General features: G+C 44.3%; 1 protein-coding gene across 4 annotated transcripts in view; it reads right to left on the reverse strand.

Annotated features, from left to right (window-relative positions):
* Window positions 1–1,228: 1,228 nt before the first annotated feature.
* The window catches only part of TYK2 (tyrosine kinase 2), a 53,367-nt gene continuing 35,610 nt past the window's right edge, over window positions 1,229–18,985 (reverse strand). For all 4 annotated transcript variants that reach the window (XM_080988055.1, XM_080988056.1, XM_080988053.1 and 1 more), the window contains exons 14-24: window positions 18,478–18,605; window positions 17,231–17,366; window positions 15,064–15,215; window positions 13,007–13,157; window positions 11,652–11,749; window positions 10,251–10,443; window positions 8,909–9,027; window positions 7,463–7,635; window positions 6,659–6,776; window positions 5,436–5,546; window positions 1,229–5,346 (exon numbers count right to left, since the gene is read on the reverse strand). In XM_080988055.1, coding sequence (XP_080844181.1) covers window positions 5,212–5,346; window positions 5,436–5,546; window positions 6,659–6,776; window positions 7,463–7,635; window positions 8,909–9,027; window positions 10,251–10,443; window positions 11,652–11,749; window positions 13,007–13,157; window positions 15,064–15,215; window positions 17,231–17,366; window positions 18,478–18,605 — 1,514 coding nt within the window. In that variant the 3' untranslated portion in view covers window positions 1,229–5,211. The remainder of the gene's footprint in view (window positions 5,347–5,435; window positions 5,547–6,658; window positions 6,777–7,462; window positions 7,636–8,908; window positions 9,028–10,250; window positions 10,444–11,651; window positions 11,750–13,006; window positions 13,158–15,063; window positions 15,216–17,230; window positions 17,367–18,477; window positions 18,606–18,985) is intronic.

Below are 18,985 nucleotides of genomic sequence, written 5' to 3' on the forward strand. Positions count from 1 at the left end.
ATTTCTTTGGGGATGAAGCTTTCTGTTATTCCTTTCTTTATCCTTTATCCAGCACCATTTACTTTTATAAGAAGAAAATTAGGAGTTTGAAATCTTCCATGAGGAATTGCTCAAGAGAAACGGCTAGACCTAAGAAAGCAACTGCTTAAAAATTCAGCCTTTGCTCATTTGCCTTCTTTTGCTCCTGAACTACTTTAATGCTTCACCTTTCTTCCTCCGACACACTGATCACAGTTTCTCAGCTTTCCTCCCCCATCCAGGTTTTTCTCTGACATTTCTGTACCTTTCTGATCCTAGCATTCTTTTTCACATGTCTCCTCTTTATCTTCTTCTTCCATGCCCTTTATTTTCTTCACTGCCACCCAGTATTTCCTTCCCCCTCATTTTTAGCCGGAAACAGGAAGAGCACTGAGACAATGTTTCCTCCTCTCCCTTCACATTAAAGTTAGCTCCTAAATCTTGCAAGAATAATAAACTTGAGCATCATTGTAGAATGCAGATTTACCCAGTCTGTCTGAAAACTCTTTATGTATATATTTTTCAAAAGTTACACAAGGAAGCTGTGGAATCGCCATTGCATGCTAATGGCATCTTTCAGTATGCAAAGATCAAGGGCATTTCCAAAAGTAAATACAGTGGTACCTTGGGTTAAGTACTTAATTCGTTCCGGAGGTCCGTACTTAACCTGAAACTGTTCTTAACCTGAAGCACCACTTTAGCTAATGGGGGCTGCCGCTGCCACTGCGCTGCTGGAGCACGATTTGTGTTCTCATCCTGAAGCAAAGTTCTTAACCTGAAGCACTATTTCTGGGTTAGCAGAGTCTGTAACCTGAAGCGTATGTAACCTGAAGCGTATGGAACCCGAGGTACCACTGTACTGGGCTTCTTAGGGAGGCTAAGATAGTTGTCAAGGGTACATAAACAAAAGAAGTATTGTGGCACCATAAAAACTAATGGATTTATCATGGCATAAGATTTTGTAGACTAGAATCTACTTCATTTAGTGAAGTGGACTCTAGTCCTTGAGAATTTATGCACAATAAAACTGCTAGTTTTTAAGGTGCCACAAGACTGTTTATTATTAATGGATTGTGCTGTAAACAATAAGCACAACCTGTTGAAATGTGTGGTTTCGACACCACACTTTGAATATACTCTAGATTGCCATTTTCTAGTAATGGTAATTTTCATAAAAGCAGCCTACAGTAATCAAGACTCCACTGAGCCATTAAAAGTTACATGGTGTTTATTTGAATAAAATTTAAAGGACATCACCAGGATCTTGTTACATGTGGTTGGGGATTCTAGCTGCTGCTAGAGTAGTACAGAATACATTCACATTAGAGCAGGGTTTCCAGTAGAGAGCTCTCAATCTCTCTCCTTCTATGCACACACCAACACCCACACCCGTTTTGGATGCATAAAAAGTGGGGAGGAGAGGGGAATTAAAACCTGCCCAGGCTTCTGTGGAGGGAGAAGTCCTTGCCTCAAATCAAGTGCAGTTTCAGATGCAAAGTTTTCCAGCTTAGCATTGTAGCCCAAAGACAATTTGCCAGCCAAAACAGGTGGATGGGCTGCCACACTCCATAGACAGGGCTGGTAGTGCAGGCTTGGGGCAATCCTGAACCCACAAATAACATGTTCCGGGGGACAGAAGACAAGTTTTGAAAAACAACCATTTAAGTTTATAGACAGTTTTGTATGCAATTATAAAAAATAAAAATAGAGTTTAACACCAAATGTCTCTGCCTTTTCTATCAAGTAGTCCCATACACTTGAGGAGTAATAAAGAATAACAGAGTTGGAAGGTGTCCCAAGGGTCATCTAGTCCAACCCCCCTGCAATGCAGGAATCTCACCTAAAGCATCCATGACAGATGGCCATCCAACCTTTGCTTAAAAGCCTCTAAGGAAGGAGAGCCCATAACCTCTTGAGGGAGACTGGCTACCAAATCTCCTGTCTCCTCTTTTCCAGGCTAAACATATCCAGTTCCTTCAACCACTCCTCATAAGGCTTGGTTTTTTTGCTGCTACATCACACTGTTGACTCATGTTAAGCTTGTAGTCCGCTAAGATCCCTAGATACTTTTCACATGTACTGCTAATAAGCCAGGTCTCCTCCATCTTATATTTGTGCATCTGGTTCTTCCTGCCTAAGTGTAGAACCTTACATTTATTCCAGTTGAAATTCATTTTGTTAGCTTGGGCCCAGTTCTCCAATCTGTTAAGGTCACTTTGAATTCTGATTCTGGCTTCTGCGGCATTAGCTACCCCTCTCAGTTTGGTGTCATCTACAAATTTGATGAGCATCCCCTCAATTCCTTAATCCAAGTCATTTGTAAAGATGTTGAACAACAATGGGCCCAGGACAGCACCCTGCGGCACCCCACTGGTCACTTTTTCCAAGGGTGTCGAGGAACCATTAATGAGTACTCTTTGGGTTTGGTCAGTCAACCAGCTACAAATCCACCTGTTACCTCATTAAACCTACATTTTACAAGCTTTGTAACATCACAGTCGAATGGATAACCGCCACCACTTCATGCTACGAACACTTTAAAGGATATGGAGGGATACCACTCAATAAAAAACAAGTATAAGGCTGTGATCCTATATACCTTTGTTTTTAAATAACTCTTTTGAGTTCAGCAGGCCATACTTCCCTTGGCCTTCAAGAATTAGTTTCATAATTCTTTAGAGATTGACTCAGGTCTGCCAGGAGTGGGAGACAACAGAAATTAAATGTTTCTTACATTCCTTCTAAGAGACAATGATAAGAACATTTGACCAGTCTTACCTATACTTACCCCCCCCAACTGTGCCCCACCTGCAGTCTCTGAAGTATTCTGGCATGTGTGGGGTGTTAGGGTAGGGGTACCACCTCTGGTGGGAGACACCTCATGCTCCTTCTGGGGTAGTTTGTTCATCCTGCACTCAACTCCTAGGACAGCCTTTCTCAACCTGTGGGTCCCCAGATGTTGTTGAACTACAACTCCCATCACCCCTAGCTAGCAAGGCCAGAGCTCAGGGATGATGGGACTTGTAGTCCAACAACATCTGGGGACCCACAGGTTGAGAACCGCTGCCCTAGGAGCTGTCAGCATGCAACAGTTGCCACACCCCAAAAAATGGCTTCAACTGGCTGGGTAAACCAGGTGAGGGTAACTGATGAGTCTCAAACCCTTGTAGAGTTAGAGACTTCCCCTAAATGTGAAGACAGGCTACAGCAGATTGAGTGGACGAGACCAATAATGGGCCCACATGTCAAGAAAGCGGTTTCTGCATGTGCTGTAGAGGGAAATGAGGGGGCAGGTGGGGCTCACCAACCTGGGAAGGTAGCCCATCTAGGAGGAGGACTGATCCTAAACCTCTCCTGCCTTGTGGGATATCTTCGGAAGAAGGCTAAGGAGTAAACCCTACACAAATCCAGAGTGGAGTCCCTAAGATGCTTGGACGGCACCCTGTAAGCCTCCTTCCAGCAACTCCTGCAGCCAAGCTGGGGCCAATCATATTGCTCTGCTTTCTTTTGGATCACATCAGTGAGGACGAGAAAGGGCCTTGTCATCTGGGTTGTACAGGACCTCCATACACACTGTCCAGGCTTGCATCCCAGGGAGGTCACTTCGGTGCTTGACACACTTGACTTCACCTCCAGAGGTCCACTCCGTTATCTCTCAAGACAGATGGATGCCAACAACAGAAATTTGGGCCTCAAGCTAGAGAAATGTCAGAAAGCTATGCTCTCATGGGTAGGTGACAGCTAGTTTTCATCATAGCTCAGTCCATAAAGCATGAGACTTGTAATCTCAAGGTTGTGAGTTCAAGTCCCACATTGGGCAAAAGATTCTTGCATTATGGGGGCCTGGACTAGATGACCCTCATGGCCTCTTCCAACTCTACGATTCTATGATAGACTAAGAATGTGGGCTTGATAGCAGAGACCACTGCGACGTTGCTACATAAGAATGCTTTTTGGGAAGCAGCAACCAAATTAGTGGCCAAAACACATTTCTCTTCTTCAATTTCCATACAATTTAAGGCCTGAAGCTTCCTTTCTGCCCCCCCCCCTTCAAATTCACATTTTCTGACTGACAACATCAGTGGATGGGTGTGTGTGAAGAGGGTTGTGGTTGGTTCTAAACCAACAATAATAAGGAGAATGCGTCTTGGTACAACAGAAATGGCAGGCTTGTTTATATCCTGGATGGTAGGCTATGAGGAAGTTCAAAGAACAAGTGAGGAACCTACTGCATTAGTTAAGTTCTCACTGGGGGCGGGGAGCCATATTTCTGGACAACAACCTTTTCTTTATTTGGGAGCAAGTAAGGATAGCTCTTTGGGAGCAATCCTTTATATACGCAAATACAATGACTTATGTATGATAAAGACATTCGCCTCTCCAGTATCCAATCAGCTGAGACCATATCTGGCTCCACACTGGACTTCTAAAGGGTAGATGAGAGCCTTCTCCAAAGAGAAAATACAAATATATTATAGGAAGAGGGGTGGTGGTGGTATGTAAAAGCTCCTGCAGTTCTGAAACACCTAGAAATCAGGTGGGGGGGGGAGGGTAGTTTATATATCTTTGGGAGTCCAAAGCATTTACTTTGAAAAGAAAGGCCAAAGGCAAGTCTCAGAAAAAGCACATTTCCTTCAAAAGTTTTTGCAAGGAACATGAAAGGGCCAGATACCTCGCCTCTGTTCCATAAGCAAGTGCAGCACTTAACATATTGGTCCAAGATGGTTATTTTCTATAGCAAGCTGGAGCACTGCGCTTGAATAGCTTGGGCCTCCTTCCCATTCTCTCTCTGCATCAGACCAACAGGCCCAGCAGTCTGTTAAAAAGACTGTGAGGAAGTCAACTGATTCACTCACTTTCCTGCACCTGTGACCTCACATACTCAGACCAGGTATTGTGGCATTCCAGGCACAGGCTGGGTACAGCAATTTACACTGCTTCATAAATAGCCTCTGCCTTTGTTCAGGGCAGAGAAACTTCACACTCATTACATCACATTTGGCGAGATCAAAAGGCAGAAATGTTCTGCGCTGGTTCTGGATACCAAAACAGCAGAAGTTAGAGTCTCAAGGTGTGCCAGTAGTCTGAAGCAGCTTCCATGGCACTGCGGCTTTCCAGGCACAAAAAAGACAGAACTGAGACACCGAGTGCAGAGAAGTGTGTGGTCTTTGGCCGAGAATCTCTGCATCCTGCTCAACACACGCTGAAAACGGAGGGGGCTTGAGCCCTGTACTTTTCATGGAAGGCTTTGAGGATAGGCACAAGGTTTGTGAAGGCCGGGCGGAATGAAGCTTCCGATTCCCAACAGTTTTTCATAAGACGGTAAATCTGTAGAAAATGGCAAAGGTTTAGAACAGCACACAGAATAAAAAGAGAAAGAACAATAAGAGAAGAAAGAAAGGGAGAAGCAGACTCGCCTCACAAGGACAGTCCTTTGGGATGGGCAGCCTTTTCCCTCTATCCAGTAGCTCTATAAGCCTCAGCACTGTCATTTGTCCCTGAGTTGCTCCAATCATCTCAATGAATTTCTAAGACAACAGGGGAAAATATGTTATTGAGCACTTTGAGAAAGAGACAGGGAGATGCCATTGAGATACATACACATACCACACATGGTCAGCTCTACCAAGGGGTGGACCAGCCAGCTGCTTGATAGCTCAGTTGATAAGAGAATGAGACTCCCATGATCTAAGATTTTTGATGACCACTGTGGTCATCTAGAATCATAGAATTGTAGAGTTGGAAGGGACTCTCATCTAGAACAAACCCCCTGCAATGCAAGAATCTAAACTAAAGCATCCATGACAAATGGCCATCCAACCTCTGCTTAAAAATATCCAAGGAAGGAGAGACCACCCAGCGACGTTGCATCCTCCATCAGTGCCTGGGGCTGGGGTGTGGAGGATGAACAAAACCCACTATGCCAACCCAGCCCCCACCACCAATGCCACCAGGTGGGTGCAGGGAACAGGGGTCTGAAGGAATGGAGGCGAGACAGGCGTTGCTGGTGCAGATGGGCTGTGTACCACACACTGACGAGCTTCACAGAGCTCTTTATTAGCAAGCATATGCAAAATCCACCGGACACATTCCAGACTTTGCCCTTTAACTTCTCCAGTCATGAGCTCTCTGGGTGTCGCCCTGTTATCTGCGCAACCTGTTCCACCACGTCATGTTCCCATCAGAGGGGGAAATGAGCAACCCTTTTGCAGAGGAGGCAAAGGTCAAGGACAGCGCACAGCACATTGCAAAAGAGACAAAAGGTAAAAGATAGGTCATGGCGGCTAGACACGCTGTGGCAGGGTGCCCTGCGCCCTGCATCTGCCATCCCTACAGGGGTCTATAACAGAAACCCACAGTAAAGTCCAATCAGGAAGCAAACTATGGTAAGGCAAGTATTGTCAGAACATTGCTGTACACAGGCTCTGTGCCAAGTGCAGTTAGCCACGGGGCCAGTGTGAGTCAAAGCACCCTGGATTACTGCACTGCAAGTGAAACTGCATAGTCAGTCTCCTGAAGTGCAGTGATCTAAATGTGTTCCAAGACACATTAGATATTTGTAGACTTAAGAGCCCTGCACATTGCAGCACTGCTAAACAAATGCTTTCACCTCCCTTGTATGCCCAGCAATCAGACTCACCGCTGGGGGGCTTTGACTAGAATCACAGTGTGTTAAGAGTTCATATAAAGTAACTCCAAAGGACCAAACATCAGAAGCACAGTAGAATTTACAGTCCTTCAGGCACTCCACAGCATACCTACAGCACAAGGAAAAACAAGAAAACAGAGCCGATGAACAGAAAATTTTTAAAAATGTAAAATTGCATTGCTGTATCAAATAAAGGTTCATCTAGTCCAGCAACCCATCTTCCAACAGGAACATGTTCAATACTTTTAGAAAAACTCACAACAAGGGAATGAAGATTATCTTTTTATCCCCAGTGGATAATATTACCTCTTGAACATGCAAGTTCTATTTAGATATGGCTTCCAGCTAGCTAGCTAGGCAGGTATCATAAGCCACCTTGCTGAATCAGGTCATCTATTCCATTTCTCAGTCTCCAGCAGCAGCCAGACATATACCTCTAAAAGCTCACAAAGAGGGCATGTACTTTTAACATTCACTTATCTCCATTCTTCCCTTATTCTGCAGATATGCTTTTTGGTGTTCCCATAGAAGTTGAAGAAGCACACAAGTGCTGCCATTTCCTCCAGTGTCAACCATTTCACGAAAAGCTAAACATATTGCAACATTAACCAGAAGAAAGGATAAAGTAAAAAGACAGCAAATTCTCTTAGAGACTGCCATTCAAGAGCTTGGGGGTGTTCATGGGAGTATTCAGAATAACATCTTGCCCCACCTCAGGACTTGATTTTGAGTTACAATGCAGTCAAAACCCCTGTAATGTCTGAGAGACATGACATTTTATGAACGCTCTCTTACCAAAAAACAGGGCTGTCTCCATCTTCACAGACACGGTAATAGTCATGTCCTTCAGGGATAGCTTTAGCAAGACCAAAGTCTCCAATCTTCACTACATTCTCATTCTCCAAGAGCACATTTCTGGCTGCCAGATCTCTGTGGATGTAGCGTAACGAGTGCAAATAAGCCATTCCCTGCAAAGAGCAAATATGGTGTTATTCCCCACCAGCTTTGCAAGCAAGGAAGACAAACACCCAGGACTATACTCTGAATCAGAGGCCCCGGTTTTGAATTTTAGCCTATGTGCCTACTAGACCAGGTGAGTGGCCCATCTGGTCCAGCATGCTGTTCTCACAGTGGCCAACCAGATGCTTATGGGAAGCCCACAAGCAGCACAAACCCTTTTGCATGGTGTTCAGAAGCATCTCTGCCTCTGTCAGTGGAGGAAAAACATCTCTTTCAGAGTCAGTACAGTGGTACCTCAGGTTACATACGCTTCAGGTTACATACGCTTCAGGTTACAGACTCCGCTAACCCAGAAATAGTACCTCGGGTTAAGAACTTTGCTTCAGGATGAGAACAGAAATCGTGCTTTGGCGGAACAGCAGCAGCAGGAGGCCCCATTAGCTAAAGTGGTGCTTCAGGTTAACAGTTTCAGGTTAAGAACGGACCTCCGGAACGAATTAAGTACTTAACCCGAGGTACCACTGTAGTTAGTTATCCCCCATGAATTCATCTATCTTCTTTCAAAGCCGTCCAGCTTGGGAGCCATCATTATGGCAGCAATTTCCATAGTTTAACTATGTGGTGTGTGAAGTACTACAGTCATACCTTCAACTTCCAGAAACATTCAAAAACCAAGGTGCAGCTTCTGATTGGCTACAGGAGCTTCCTGCACTCAATCGGAAGCTGCGTCGGATGTTCGGGTTCCAAAGAATGTTTGCAAACCGGAACACTCACTTCCGGGTTTGCAGCGTCCAGAAATGTTTGAGTCGCAAGGCGTTCGAGAACCAAGGTACAACTGTACTTTCTTTTGTCTGCCTTGAATCTCCCAGCATTCATTTTCATTAGAGGTCCCTTCTCTCTATCCATTCTCTCTGCACCGTTCATAATTTTATACATTTATATCATGTTAGCTCTTACCAACATTTTCTCTAATCTGAAAAGCCCCAAATATTGTAACCTTTCTTCGTAAGGGAGTTGTTCCACACTCTTGATCATTTTGGTTCCCATTTCCCCCTGAACTTTCCCCAGCTCTATCATATCCTTTTTGAGGAAAGACAATCATAACTGTACACATTTATCTTCCCAGAGCCAAGGAGCAGCCATTTAAACAAACCCCATAGCCTATTTCAACCACAGGAGTCGATGCCTCTTCTAGAACTCGACCAATAATCCCAAAACAAAGGAATACTCACTGTACCGGCAGCTACATAAATTTTTACATCCCAAGCTGATACACCTTACCTCACAAATCTGCTGGGCAAAGAGGAGAATGTGGGCCAGGCTGACATTGTGCTTGGGGAGATAATCTCTCAGGCTCCCCAAAGGCACATACTCCATGATAAGCTGCACAACCTTTTCCCCTAGAGTTGGGGAGAAAAAAAATCCAACAATGATATTACTCCAAAAGGAAGTGTTTTTACCTTCCCACATTTCATTATCTATAGAAGCCCTGGCATGGGAGGTATCACTTATAGGGAAGGAAAACAGCAGGTGGAGACCAATTCAAGGCCGCAGTGTGTAACCATGGTTGGACTGGGATTTTTTTTTTTTTAAATAAGTTTTTCCTTGGATAAACAAAGATCGTAAGAATAATAAATGATACAACTAAATCGACCAATCCTTCTCATGTCATTTGTATATCCCAAAACTAGCATAATAAATTTGCAGTAATATCTGTAACATACGGTTCATTATTAGCAGACAATGCTAAGTTCTTGGTCCATGAATTGGTTTAAAGTTTAGACAATAACAAAGAGGAAACAGGAAAGAACAGAGTTAATGAATAACACTCGACATCACACAGACAAATGCCTAATCAGGAGCCCTTGTGGTTGTGCTTCAATTAATAATAATAATAATAATAATAATAATTTATTTATACTCCGCCCATCTGGCTGGGTTTCCCCAGCCACTCTGGGCGGCTTCCAACAGAATATTAAAATACAATAGTCTATTAAACATTAAAAGCTTCCCTAAACAGGGCTGCCTTCAGATGTCTTCTAAAAGTCTGGTAGTTGTTTTTCTCTTTGATATCTGGTGGGAGGGCGTTCCACAGGACGGGTGCCACTACCGAGAAGGCCTGGTTCCCTGTAACTTGGCTTCTCGCAGCGAAGTTTGAGTAATAGTCATTTTTCCTCTTATCCTATCAATGGATCAAGTGTTAGAATACTGATGACTGTGGGAGGGGGGTTCAAAGTGAAGATAATTTATGTTTAAATTTAGATCTATGCTCTATGCCTGAAGGGCCATACTTCAGCCATAGAGCATCTGCTCTGCATGCAAAAGGTCCCAGGTTCACTCCCTGGCATCTCCAGGTAGGGCTTGGAGAGATTCCTGCCTGAAACCATGGAGAGTTGCTGTCAGTCAGTGTAGGTAACAATGAGCTAGATGGACCTGATTGAGTATAAGGCAGCTTCCTATGTACCTATGGAAGTTCTCAGTTCTCAGGGTAACTGTGAGAAAGGAACGTGGTAGATGAAAGCACAATCCCATTTGTCATCTCCTGTCTCTCTTCCCCTGCCCACAAGGCACTCCTATCAACTGCCATCCAGCCCTCGAGGTGCCAACTCAGTAGATGCCATACCCTGCTCACTGCAGCAGCCCTTGTATTTAACAATGTTCTCATGGTAGAGGGTCTTCAAGATGTCAATTTCTTTCTTCCAGCTTGTCAGCAGCTGCTGGCTGCAGCCTGATTTCAATGACTTCACAGCTACCATCTCACCAGTACCATCATTGGTGGGATCATAGCAGTATAAGCTCACTTTGCCAAAGTGACCCTAGTAGAAAAGGAGGAAAAACAAACAAGCCAAGAATGAGATATTTCAAAAGGCAAATCATTCTAGCTGCTATCCTGTTAGAGCCTTCACTGCACCTGGCTGGCATACATCACTTTTTCCAGAAGGTGGACTAATAACACTCTCAGGTAGAACAGTATCTTGCCACAAACCAGTGCAGGGATTAATCTGACAACAGGATCCACCTTCGCCCAGTATCCCTATCAAGCTCTGCTGACAGAGAGATGGGAAGGCCTGGGGCGGAGGGGACGGAAAAATTGGGGGGGGCCAGGTTTCCCCCCGTTTTTTTCCAAACAACAACAAAAAAAGGCTTTGGGGAAAAACAGGAAAAAACCTGGTTGTCCTCCCCCCCCCCCCCAATTTTTCTGCTTTTTTCCCCAGGCCTTCCCAACTCTATGCTGACATAAGACAAATACCATATTGGCCCAAATATAAGCCACACCTTTTTTCCAAATTCCAGCCATGAAAAGTTGAAGTGCGGCTTAAATTTCCCTTTAATTTTAAAGGTTTGGCTTATATTTGGGTGCAGCTTATATTCAGGCCAATACGGTACTGAATTTCAGAAACCAATCTGAACCTTGCAATATTTCCTAAGGATCCCGCTACGTAACAAGAATGGCTTCTGGAGTCACCCTCGTGCCAGCAATTCTACCTTTCAGAAGCTGGTTGTTTTGACTATATGCAATTTGGTTTAATGTGTAATTCCCCAGAAAGTAACAGCCACACAATTTGTGAGTCTACTGAATTCTACATTTTCCTTGTGAAAAGGTTATCTCAAAGTGTGTTGGGAATCAACATTTTTTGCCTTTAGATTTTTTTCTACAACTGAAACGGATCATTCATTTATTTAAAATATATATTTATTAAAGATTTCTTAGTTTACAAAAAGACATGCATTGTATTATTATTATTTAGTGAATTTATATACCGCTCTATAACCAGAGGTCTCACATACAACCCTATGTCAGAGAGGAGGCTTTGTGTTAACTTTTCCCTGACGACTAGTTTTGTTTGCAAAGATCTATTTCTTGAAGTCTGGAGAAGATCCAACACTTGCTGTTGGAAATGGTACAGCCGGGAACAGATAAATCACAAAGGGCATTGTTCATCAGCTTCAGTTTCAGCTCTTACTTGGTGAGAACTGAAGTAAAGAAATTAGTGATAATGCTTCACTAGCAAAGGTGAATTACCTCACCCAGATCTCGAATCTTCTTCAGATAGCGCTTCTGAAAGACAGTAGGGTCGGGTACAGGGAATTCAGTGTACACAGAGCTGATGTCAAGGAGGTCTGAAAAAATAAGAGGAAGAAGCTAAAAACACCAGGCAAGATGTACACTGACCAGTGGAAGGAAACAAATGCACTGGATCATCTTAGATATATTTGAGCAGAGAAAGATTTTGGTTCTGTCTTAATTTTTTTTGTTCCCCATTTAAGCAAACCATCAGCTTCCTAGGTTATCTTTGCCCTGGTTCACACATTATAATAAGCCAAACCAAACCAAACCAAACCAAACCATGGCTTGTACCTCTGGGCAACCAGAGAGATTATAGCCACTTTGCTCCACCTGTCTCTCTGCTGCTGTGCTGAGCCAAGCCATAGTTTAGCTAAATGCGTCACCCAGACCATGAGCCATAAATGCAGGACAAACATGCGTTACTTACAGCTCATGGTTAAGGTAAAGGGACCCCTGACCATTAGGTCCAGTCGTGGCAGACTCTGGGGTTGCGGCGCTCATCTCGCTTTATTGGCCGAGGGAGCCGGCAGCATGACTAAGCCGCTTCTGGCAAACCAGAGCAGAACACAGAAACGCTGTTTACCTTCTCACCAGAGCGGTACCTATTTATCTACTTGCACTTTGACGTGCTTTCGAACTCCTAGGTTGGCAGGAGCAGGGACCAAGCGACGGGAGCTCACCCCATCGCAGGGATTCGAGCTGCTGGCCTTCTGATTGGCAAGTCCTAGGGTCTGTGGCTTAACCCTCAGCTCATGGTTAGTCTGGAGATAACTAAACTACGAACCCAGGTTTGGATAACACACAATGCGAAGCAATAGCTTAGCTCAGAACAGCACCAAAATGACTTGGGAGGAGCAAAATGTCTGCAGTCTGCTGTTCTGGAACCCATAGAGCCATGGCGTGCCTTTGCATGACAAGACATCATTGTAGGTTTACTTATGCTGCCTTATACCATACTTGTATGGTGCAGTCACCTTGATTTTGCACTCCGTTTAACTTTTACATTTTCTTTTCTTGAGTTTTACATCTTGCTCCGAATTCAGTATTTTATGCTGTAGTTTGTGTTAACAAAGTTTTACACTTTAATTAGTACAGTCCCAGACTTCACTGGTACTCCAACTGAATCAACTGTGATGAGGCCACAAACAAAGGGATTGTTTGTTCTTCTCACACGTTAACTGGCCCAGTTTGCAGACAACCCCTTCTATGGCACTGTGAGACTCCCAGGAAGAGGGGTGGGGTAAGGACACACTATATCAGATGTCTGAAAGCTGCTTTTTCAGCATCCTAGAGGCCTCTGGAATCCTTACTATGTGGCTGCAGTTGTGTAAGGTCTCGTAAGATGGTCCGAAAGGAAGGCCGTTCCCCAGGAGAATAATTCAGGCACTGGCTGATTAAGGTAGCAAGTTCTTTGAAAGATGGTTCTGGAAGGCGATGTTTCTTCTCATAAAAACGCTCTTTCTGCAAAAAGGAGTACAGTCTGTTGCAAAGCAACACCAGGCTTACAAGTTGAAAATGCTTGCATTTCTGGGTCATACAGATATGTCTAAATTGGGACAAGTGAACCTAAGGCTCAAAAGAGCATAGCTGCATTCCATTAACTTGTTTGCTTTTTTCCAATACTTTATTTACACTTACGTGTCATACAAATAAACAATAAATAAAACGAACATATAATACCAAACCAGAAAAAATATGAAGCAAAAAACCCTCACAGAAATACAATCATGATAGCAAAAACTACAGACAAGAATATAGGCGCTATATTCTCCTACGAAAAAGAAAAACCATTAACTTGCTTTCTATGGCCATGAAAATTGCTCTAAGCACACTAGTCCTCCATAATTTTCCCTTATTCTAGTTCCTGACCAACCCTCCCCCCAGCATGTTATGGAAAATAATATAAAAAGCCACACAACTCCCAACTAAATTTACAACCACAAAACAAAATGTAAATTCAGCAATTTTAGGCTTCTCTACCCAATATTACTTAGCATTTATGCAATCCTATAACCACTTACTTGAGAGTAAGCGCCATTAAATTAAATGGGACTAATCTCTGAGCATACATGCACAGGACTGCACAATTAAGAGTGTTATGTGTATGTAAAGCACTTTAATCCTCACAGCAATCTTGTAAGGTATTACTATCGCCCTAGTGCTGATTAGGATGGAAGAATAGCAGCTTGCCTCAAGCCACTTGGCAAGTTCACAGCTGGGGAACTTCCTAGCTCACAGCTCAGCTATGAGCTAAATAATTCAGTGTGTGCGCTTTGCTCACAGAATATGCTTTGCTTTTGGGTGTAGAAATCAAGATCTCCCCCCAAGTTACTGTACTTTTCCATGTATTAGACGAGGGTTATTTACTCCAAAATAAAGCAAAAAATTGGGTGGGGTGGGGTGTCGTCTTATACATGGGTACTGCTGAGGGGCGAGGGCCATTAGTTGCATCCGCGAGCAGGATCTAGCGATTGGGTGGGTGAATGGTGTCTGCTGCAAGGGCTGCTTTGTATTGGCTGCTGCTTTGTCAAATGGGTGGGTTATTAGCGGATGTGGCAAGGGCTGCTTTTGATTGGCTGCCGCTTTGGCAATTTGGCTTTCGTTGCTTGCGATTGTTAGCGTCTGCCAGCTGGGTGAGTGATATTCAGTTCGGCATGACTCAGGTGAATTCTCCCCCCCAAAATCTGAACAACTCTGGGCAATCCTCCACGAAAAAAACTGAACAACTCTGTCCCATCTCCCCCCCCCAATTTTCTTAAATTTGAGCCCCCCCAATGTCTTATACATGGGGGTGTCTTATAGACAGAAAAGTACGGTATGCACCTGTAAACTGGGCAAGCCAAACCCAACAACAAACTGGCACAACATTCCTATGGAAGAGTTACAGCTCAGATCCTGCCCAGTAGATACATCCCAGAATTTGATGATGCTCTGGAATAGGTTAGCTACTCTCTGCAGGCACCCTGTTCCAAGTCCTGCGGGCAAGATAGAGGAGGTCCTACTGTTTTAAAGGGTACTTGGAAAAACATTGTTCTCAAACAATATTTGATGTGTTTCGACTAATTTTTTTGCCAAGTAAATAACAGATAGATAACATATATTATGTAAGAGAAGTGAAATTGGGGGGGGGGGGGACCCAGTTAAAAAGATAAGGAAGAAGTAAGGAGCCGCAATGAGGTGGAGGGAAGTCACATGCGAAGAAGTATTGATTTATTTTGGTTTACATTGGTGTATAAGATAACGTATTTTGAAGAACGAAAGGAATATGTATACAAATAATCAATGCAAAAACTCAATAAATAATATTTTTTTTTAAAGATAGAGGAGGTCCTAAAGGAGCAAAAAAGAGAGCAGAGGCAGATGCTACCTCAGAGGCGGTACGTTCTTTCAGTGGCACATCCGCATCAAAGCATATCTCCAGCAGTGTGGTACCAAAGCTCCACTTGTCAGCTGCTGTACTGAGGTTGTTTACGTCTCTGACACACTCCGGAGCAATCCATGGGATCCTGTCAACTCGCTCTTGCAAGAAGGAAAGTCAAGAGTTAGAAATCCCCCAATGGATAACATATAAGTAAATACAAATATAGTGGTACCTCGGTTCTCAAACGTAATCCGTTCCGGAACACCGTTCGATTTCCAAAACATTTGAAAACTGAGGCGCAAAGGGCTGACTGCAAATTCAACTGGAAAAACTGAAAAGCACGCAGCGGGAGCAATTCGACTTCCGAGGCGCGTTCAAAAACGGTAGCAATTACTTCCACGTTTTCAGCGTTCGAAAACCGAAACGTTCAGCTTTCGAGACGCTTGAAAACTGAGGTACCACTGTAGCAGGCAATATTTGACATATTTAATACTAGTCCTAGTTTTGAAGATGGTATGATAGAAAGGTCACTCAGACACTCACCTAGGCAGTGTTCATGTGGATTGCCATAGGATGTAATGCGCAATGTGCACAATCCACATGAAGGCCTGTACATATAGCCACTCGACTCACGGAATTATTTTTCCTCAGATATGGAGGTGAAAGGTGTGACCTACACTTTCACAAGTATGGGATAAGCACAGTTTTCCCCAATCATCCGTAGCCATTGGTCTGGGAAGAGAGGGTTTGTAGTGCAGCAACCCTTGTGGACCAAAGGTTGGGGAAGTCTATGCCAGTGCAGGAAGCCTCTGCCTTAGAGGAATCTACTCCTTCAGTACAGAGCTATTCTTCTCCAGTTAAGAGTCTTAACTAGATGCTTGTTTTGGTTGCTACAAGACACAACTCAGTTACGTACTCTCAGTTCTGACAAAGCCAAGCAAACATCTTTTCTGGAATTTCTCTGGGATGCATTTTCCATCTATTAAAGGAGGCTCTGCAGACTATTACCGTATTGACCCGAATATATGTCGCACCTGAATATAAGTCGCACCTTTAAAATGGGGGGGGGGGAGAGGAAAAAAAGGAAAAAAATACCCGAATATAAGCTGCTCCATTCCTCACTGCTCCTGGCTGCATACTTGGGAGAGGGAGCCACATTGCGTTGCCAGTGGCCTTTCCCCTTCCTTCCTCACTCTCTCCCTTCCCGGCCTTGCGGGGAGGATGGGGGAACTATGCATGAGCTGGGCGCAGCTTTGCCACACTCCTGGAACCGTTTGCCCCATGCTCCTGGCTGCATACTGTAAGGTCGTGCATATAAGCCACACTTTAACTTTTCACAGTCGGAATTTGGGGGGAGAGTGAGGCTTATATTCAGGCCAATACGGTACTTAGGACACTTCAAAGGGAGCACGCTTTAATAGCAAGTTGAAGAAGTTGAACGGACCAATAAATGGAGGACAGATTCCTCACATATTAGAAACAACGCTGGAAAAAAAAGGGTGAATTATGCTGCCACTGGCTTTTATGCTGTCTATATTGTTTTTTGTCATGTTCGAGTAACACAGTAAGCCTGCAACTTGCACAGGGGTTGTGTTGCAGGGATTGCGCCTAAAGCCAAAATTGTATATAGTCAAATTCCACTGGGTGGAAGGTGGGATTCCCAAATTCAATTTTCTCGGAACCCACTTTTTGTTTTTTTACTTTTTAAAAAAAAAATGGCACGAGTAAATCTGAATCAGCACAAGTGAAATGTGTGCAAGTTGTGGGCTTATTGTGTGTCACTGAATGATATACAGTGACTTTGAAGTTTTATAAATGAAATAAATGGTTAGCAAGAGATGTGGCGTAATACTCAGAAGTGCAGCTGCCCGACACTGGAAGCAGATCACAGGCAGGCAGACATTCCCTTTCTTTAAACAGACACCCACCCACACCTGCACCCACCTGCTTCTGAAGAAGCTGGTTTTGGAGATGGGACGCGGAGCTGCTGCCAGAGAATGGTGTCAGGCACAATGCTCACTCACAGCAAACTATACACCATGACCTACCTCCTGCGATACGCAAACAGGGACACTGTGTCCAAATTAATTCCCTCTGCTCAACTCCAAAACCATGCACCTCCAGTGAAAGCGAACGTGAAAAGGGAAAAAGCCCTCTGAAGAGGAGGGTCTACCTTCTTGGGAGAGCACAGCAAAGTTGACTCCAGGGTCGCTGAGCTTAATGAAGGGGGTCGAGCCATCTTCCAAACCTTTCCTGGCCAACAGGATGTTCTTGGCACATACGCTGCCATGCACCAGGTTTTTGCCTTCCTGTTTAAATAGATGCAGAAAGGTAGTCTGTGAGAAGCCCTGTCTCTTTAGCATGCCTACTTGCAACTCGGCCGTTGATCCATTGTGCCTCCGTTTCCCCAAGGGGATCGCTAAGCAAAAAGCAGAAAGCTAACTGGTTCAGTAGTCAGCTGGGCCTCCTTGCCAAACCTTAAAAGTTCTTTTAAGCAACTGGTCTACTGTCCATGTCTCTATGCTGCCGCCCCTGCCCTACCCAAACATCAGGGAAAGCAACCTTGAACTGCAAGTGCTGCTGCCTCTGGCTGATTCAGGCACTTCAAGCCTGAGAATCACAGACTCAGAAGGGGTCAAAAAAGCATGAAACTCTGAATTCTTGCTTCAAAGCAGGATCCCAAAAACCGACAAGCCCCAAATGGTTTGACAATGGATAACCATCTCCTGTTCTGTTATCCGTGTCGATCAGGTTGTGGGATTCTAAGATAATCGCTAGTGGACAGTTCTGCCCCTCTCGCTTCTCCCAAGCAAGGTGGTTTCCAATGTCATAGTTTACAAGGTAGGTTTAGATTCATAGTTATTTCTCTCCCCAAGAGAACTGAAGTTCTGGCAGGTAGGGGAAGGAACACAGTCTAAGCAACACTCTCATCAAGACGCCACATCCCTGTCAGGGGTAAAGGTAAAGGTAAAGGTAAAGGTAAAGGGTCCAGTCATGACCAACTCTGGGGTTGCAGTGCTCATCTTGCTTTATTGGCCGAGGGAGCGGGAGTACAGCTTCCAGGTCATGTGGCCAGCATGACTAAGCCGCTTCTGGCGAACCAGAGCAGCGCACGGAAACGCCGTTTACCTTTCTGCTGGAGTGGTACCTATTTATCTACTTGTACTTTGACGTGCTTTCGAACTGCTAGGTCGGCAGGAGCAGGGACCGAGCAACGGGAGCTCACCCCATCGCGGGGATTCAAACCTCCGACCTTCTGATCAGCAAGTCCTAGGCTCTGTGGTTTAACCCACAGCGTCACCCACATCCCAGTGTCAGGGGTAAGCCCTGGCAGTTAACGTGGCATAAGGTGGTATACACCTATAGTGAAGATCTGACACTTCCAGAAGGTTGGCTCCAAACCCTTCTAAGGAGACTTACCAAGTAACTCAGGGCACTTGCTAACTGTGCAGCAACTGTGAATTTCCAGCCCACCGTTATCCGCCCTTTGTTTTTCCGCAAGAAGACATCCAGGGGCCCATGCTCAATGTACTCTTCCACCATTATATCTGAAAGCAGGAAAAGGAAGAAATGTGATAATCCAAAAACAATATAGGTTTAGTACTGCTGCTTCTCAGCAGTGGGTAACATATTGGCTGAAGAACATGAATGGAAATGGGAAAAGGCTATTTTGGTTGCTCTCATAGATCTAAGACAACCACAAAAGGAAGATGAACCACAGGCAACTGTCTTCCAAAGTAATCTGTCAAGACATGATTAAACATGGATAAGTGGGTGGAAGTCTGACACTGTTTCCCCAAATACAAAATGAAACACACGGTATTTCTCAAATAATAAAAAACTGCAGGACCGTAAGAATAAAATAGTGAAATATGCAGGGCAGCTGAGAACACAAGACAATTACATCTCAGTGAGCTATACAGGGAGA

This window comes from Podarcis pityusensis (assembly GCF_964106645.2).
Source record: "Podarcis pityusensis genome assembly, chromosome: 17".
NCBI lineage: Eukaryota > Metazoa > Chordata > Lepidosauria > Squamata > Lacertidae > Podarcis > Podarcis pityusensis.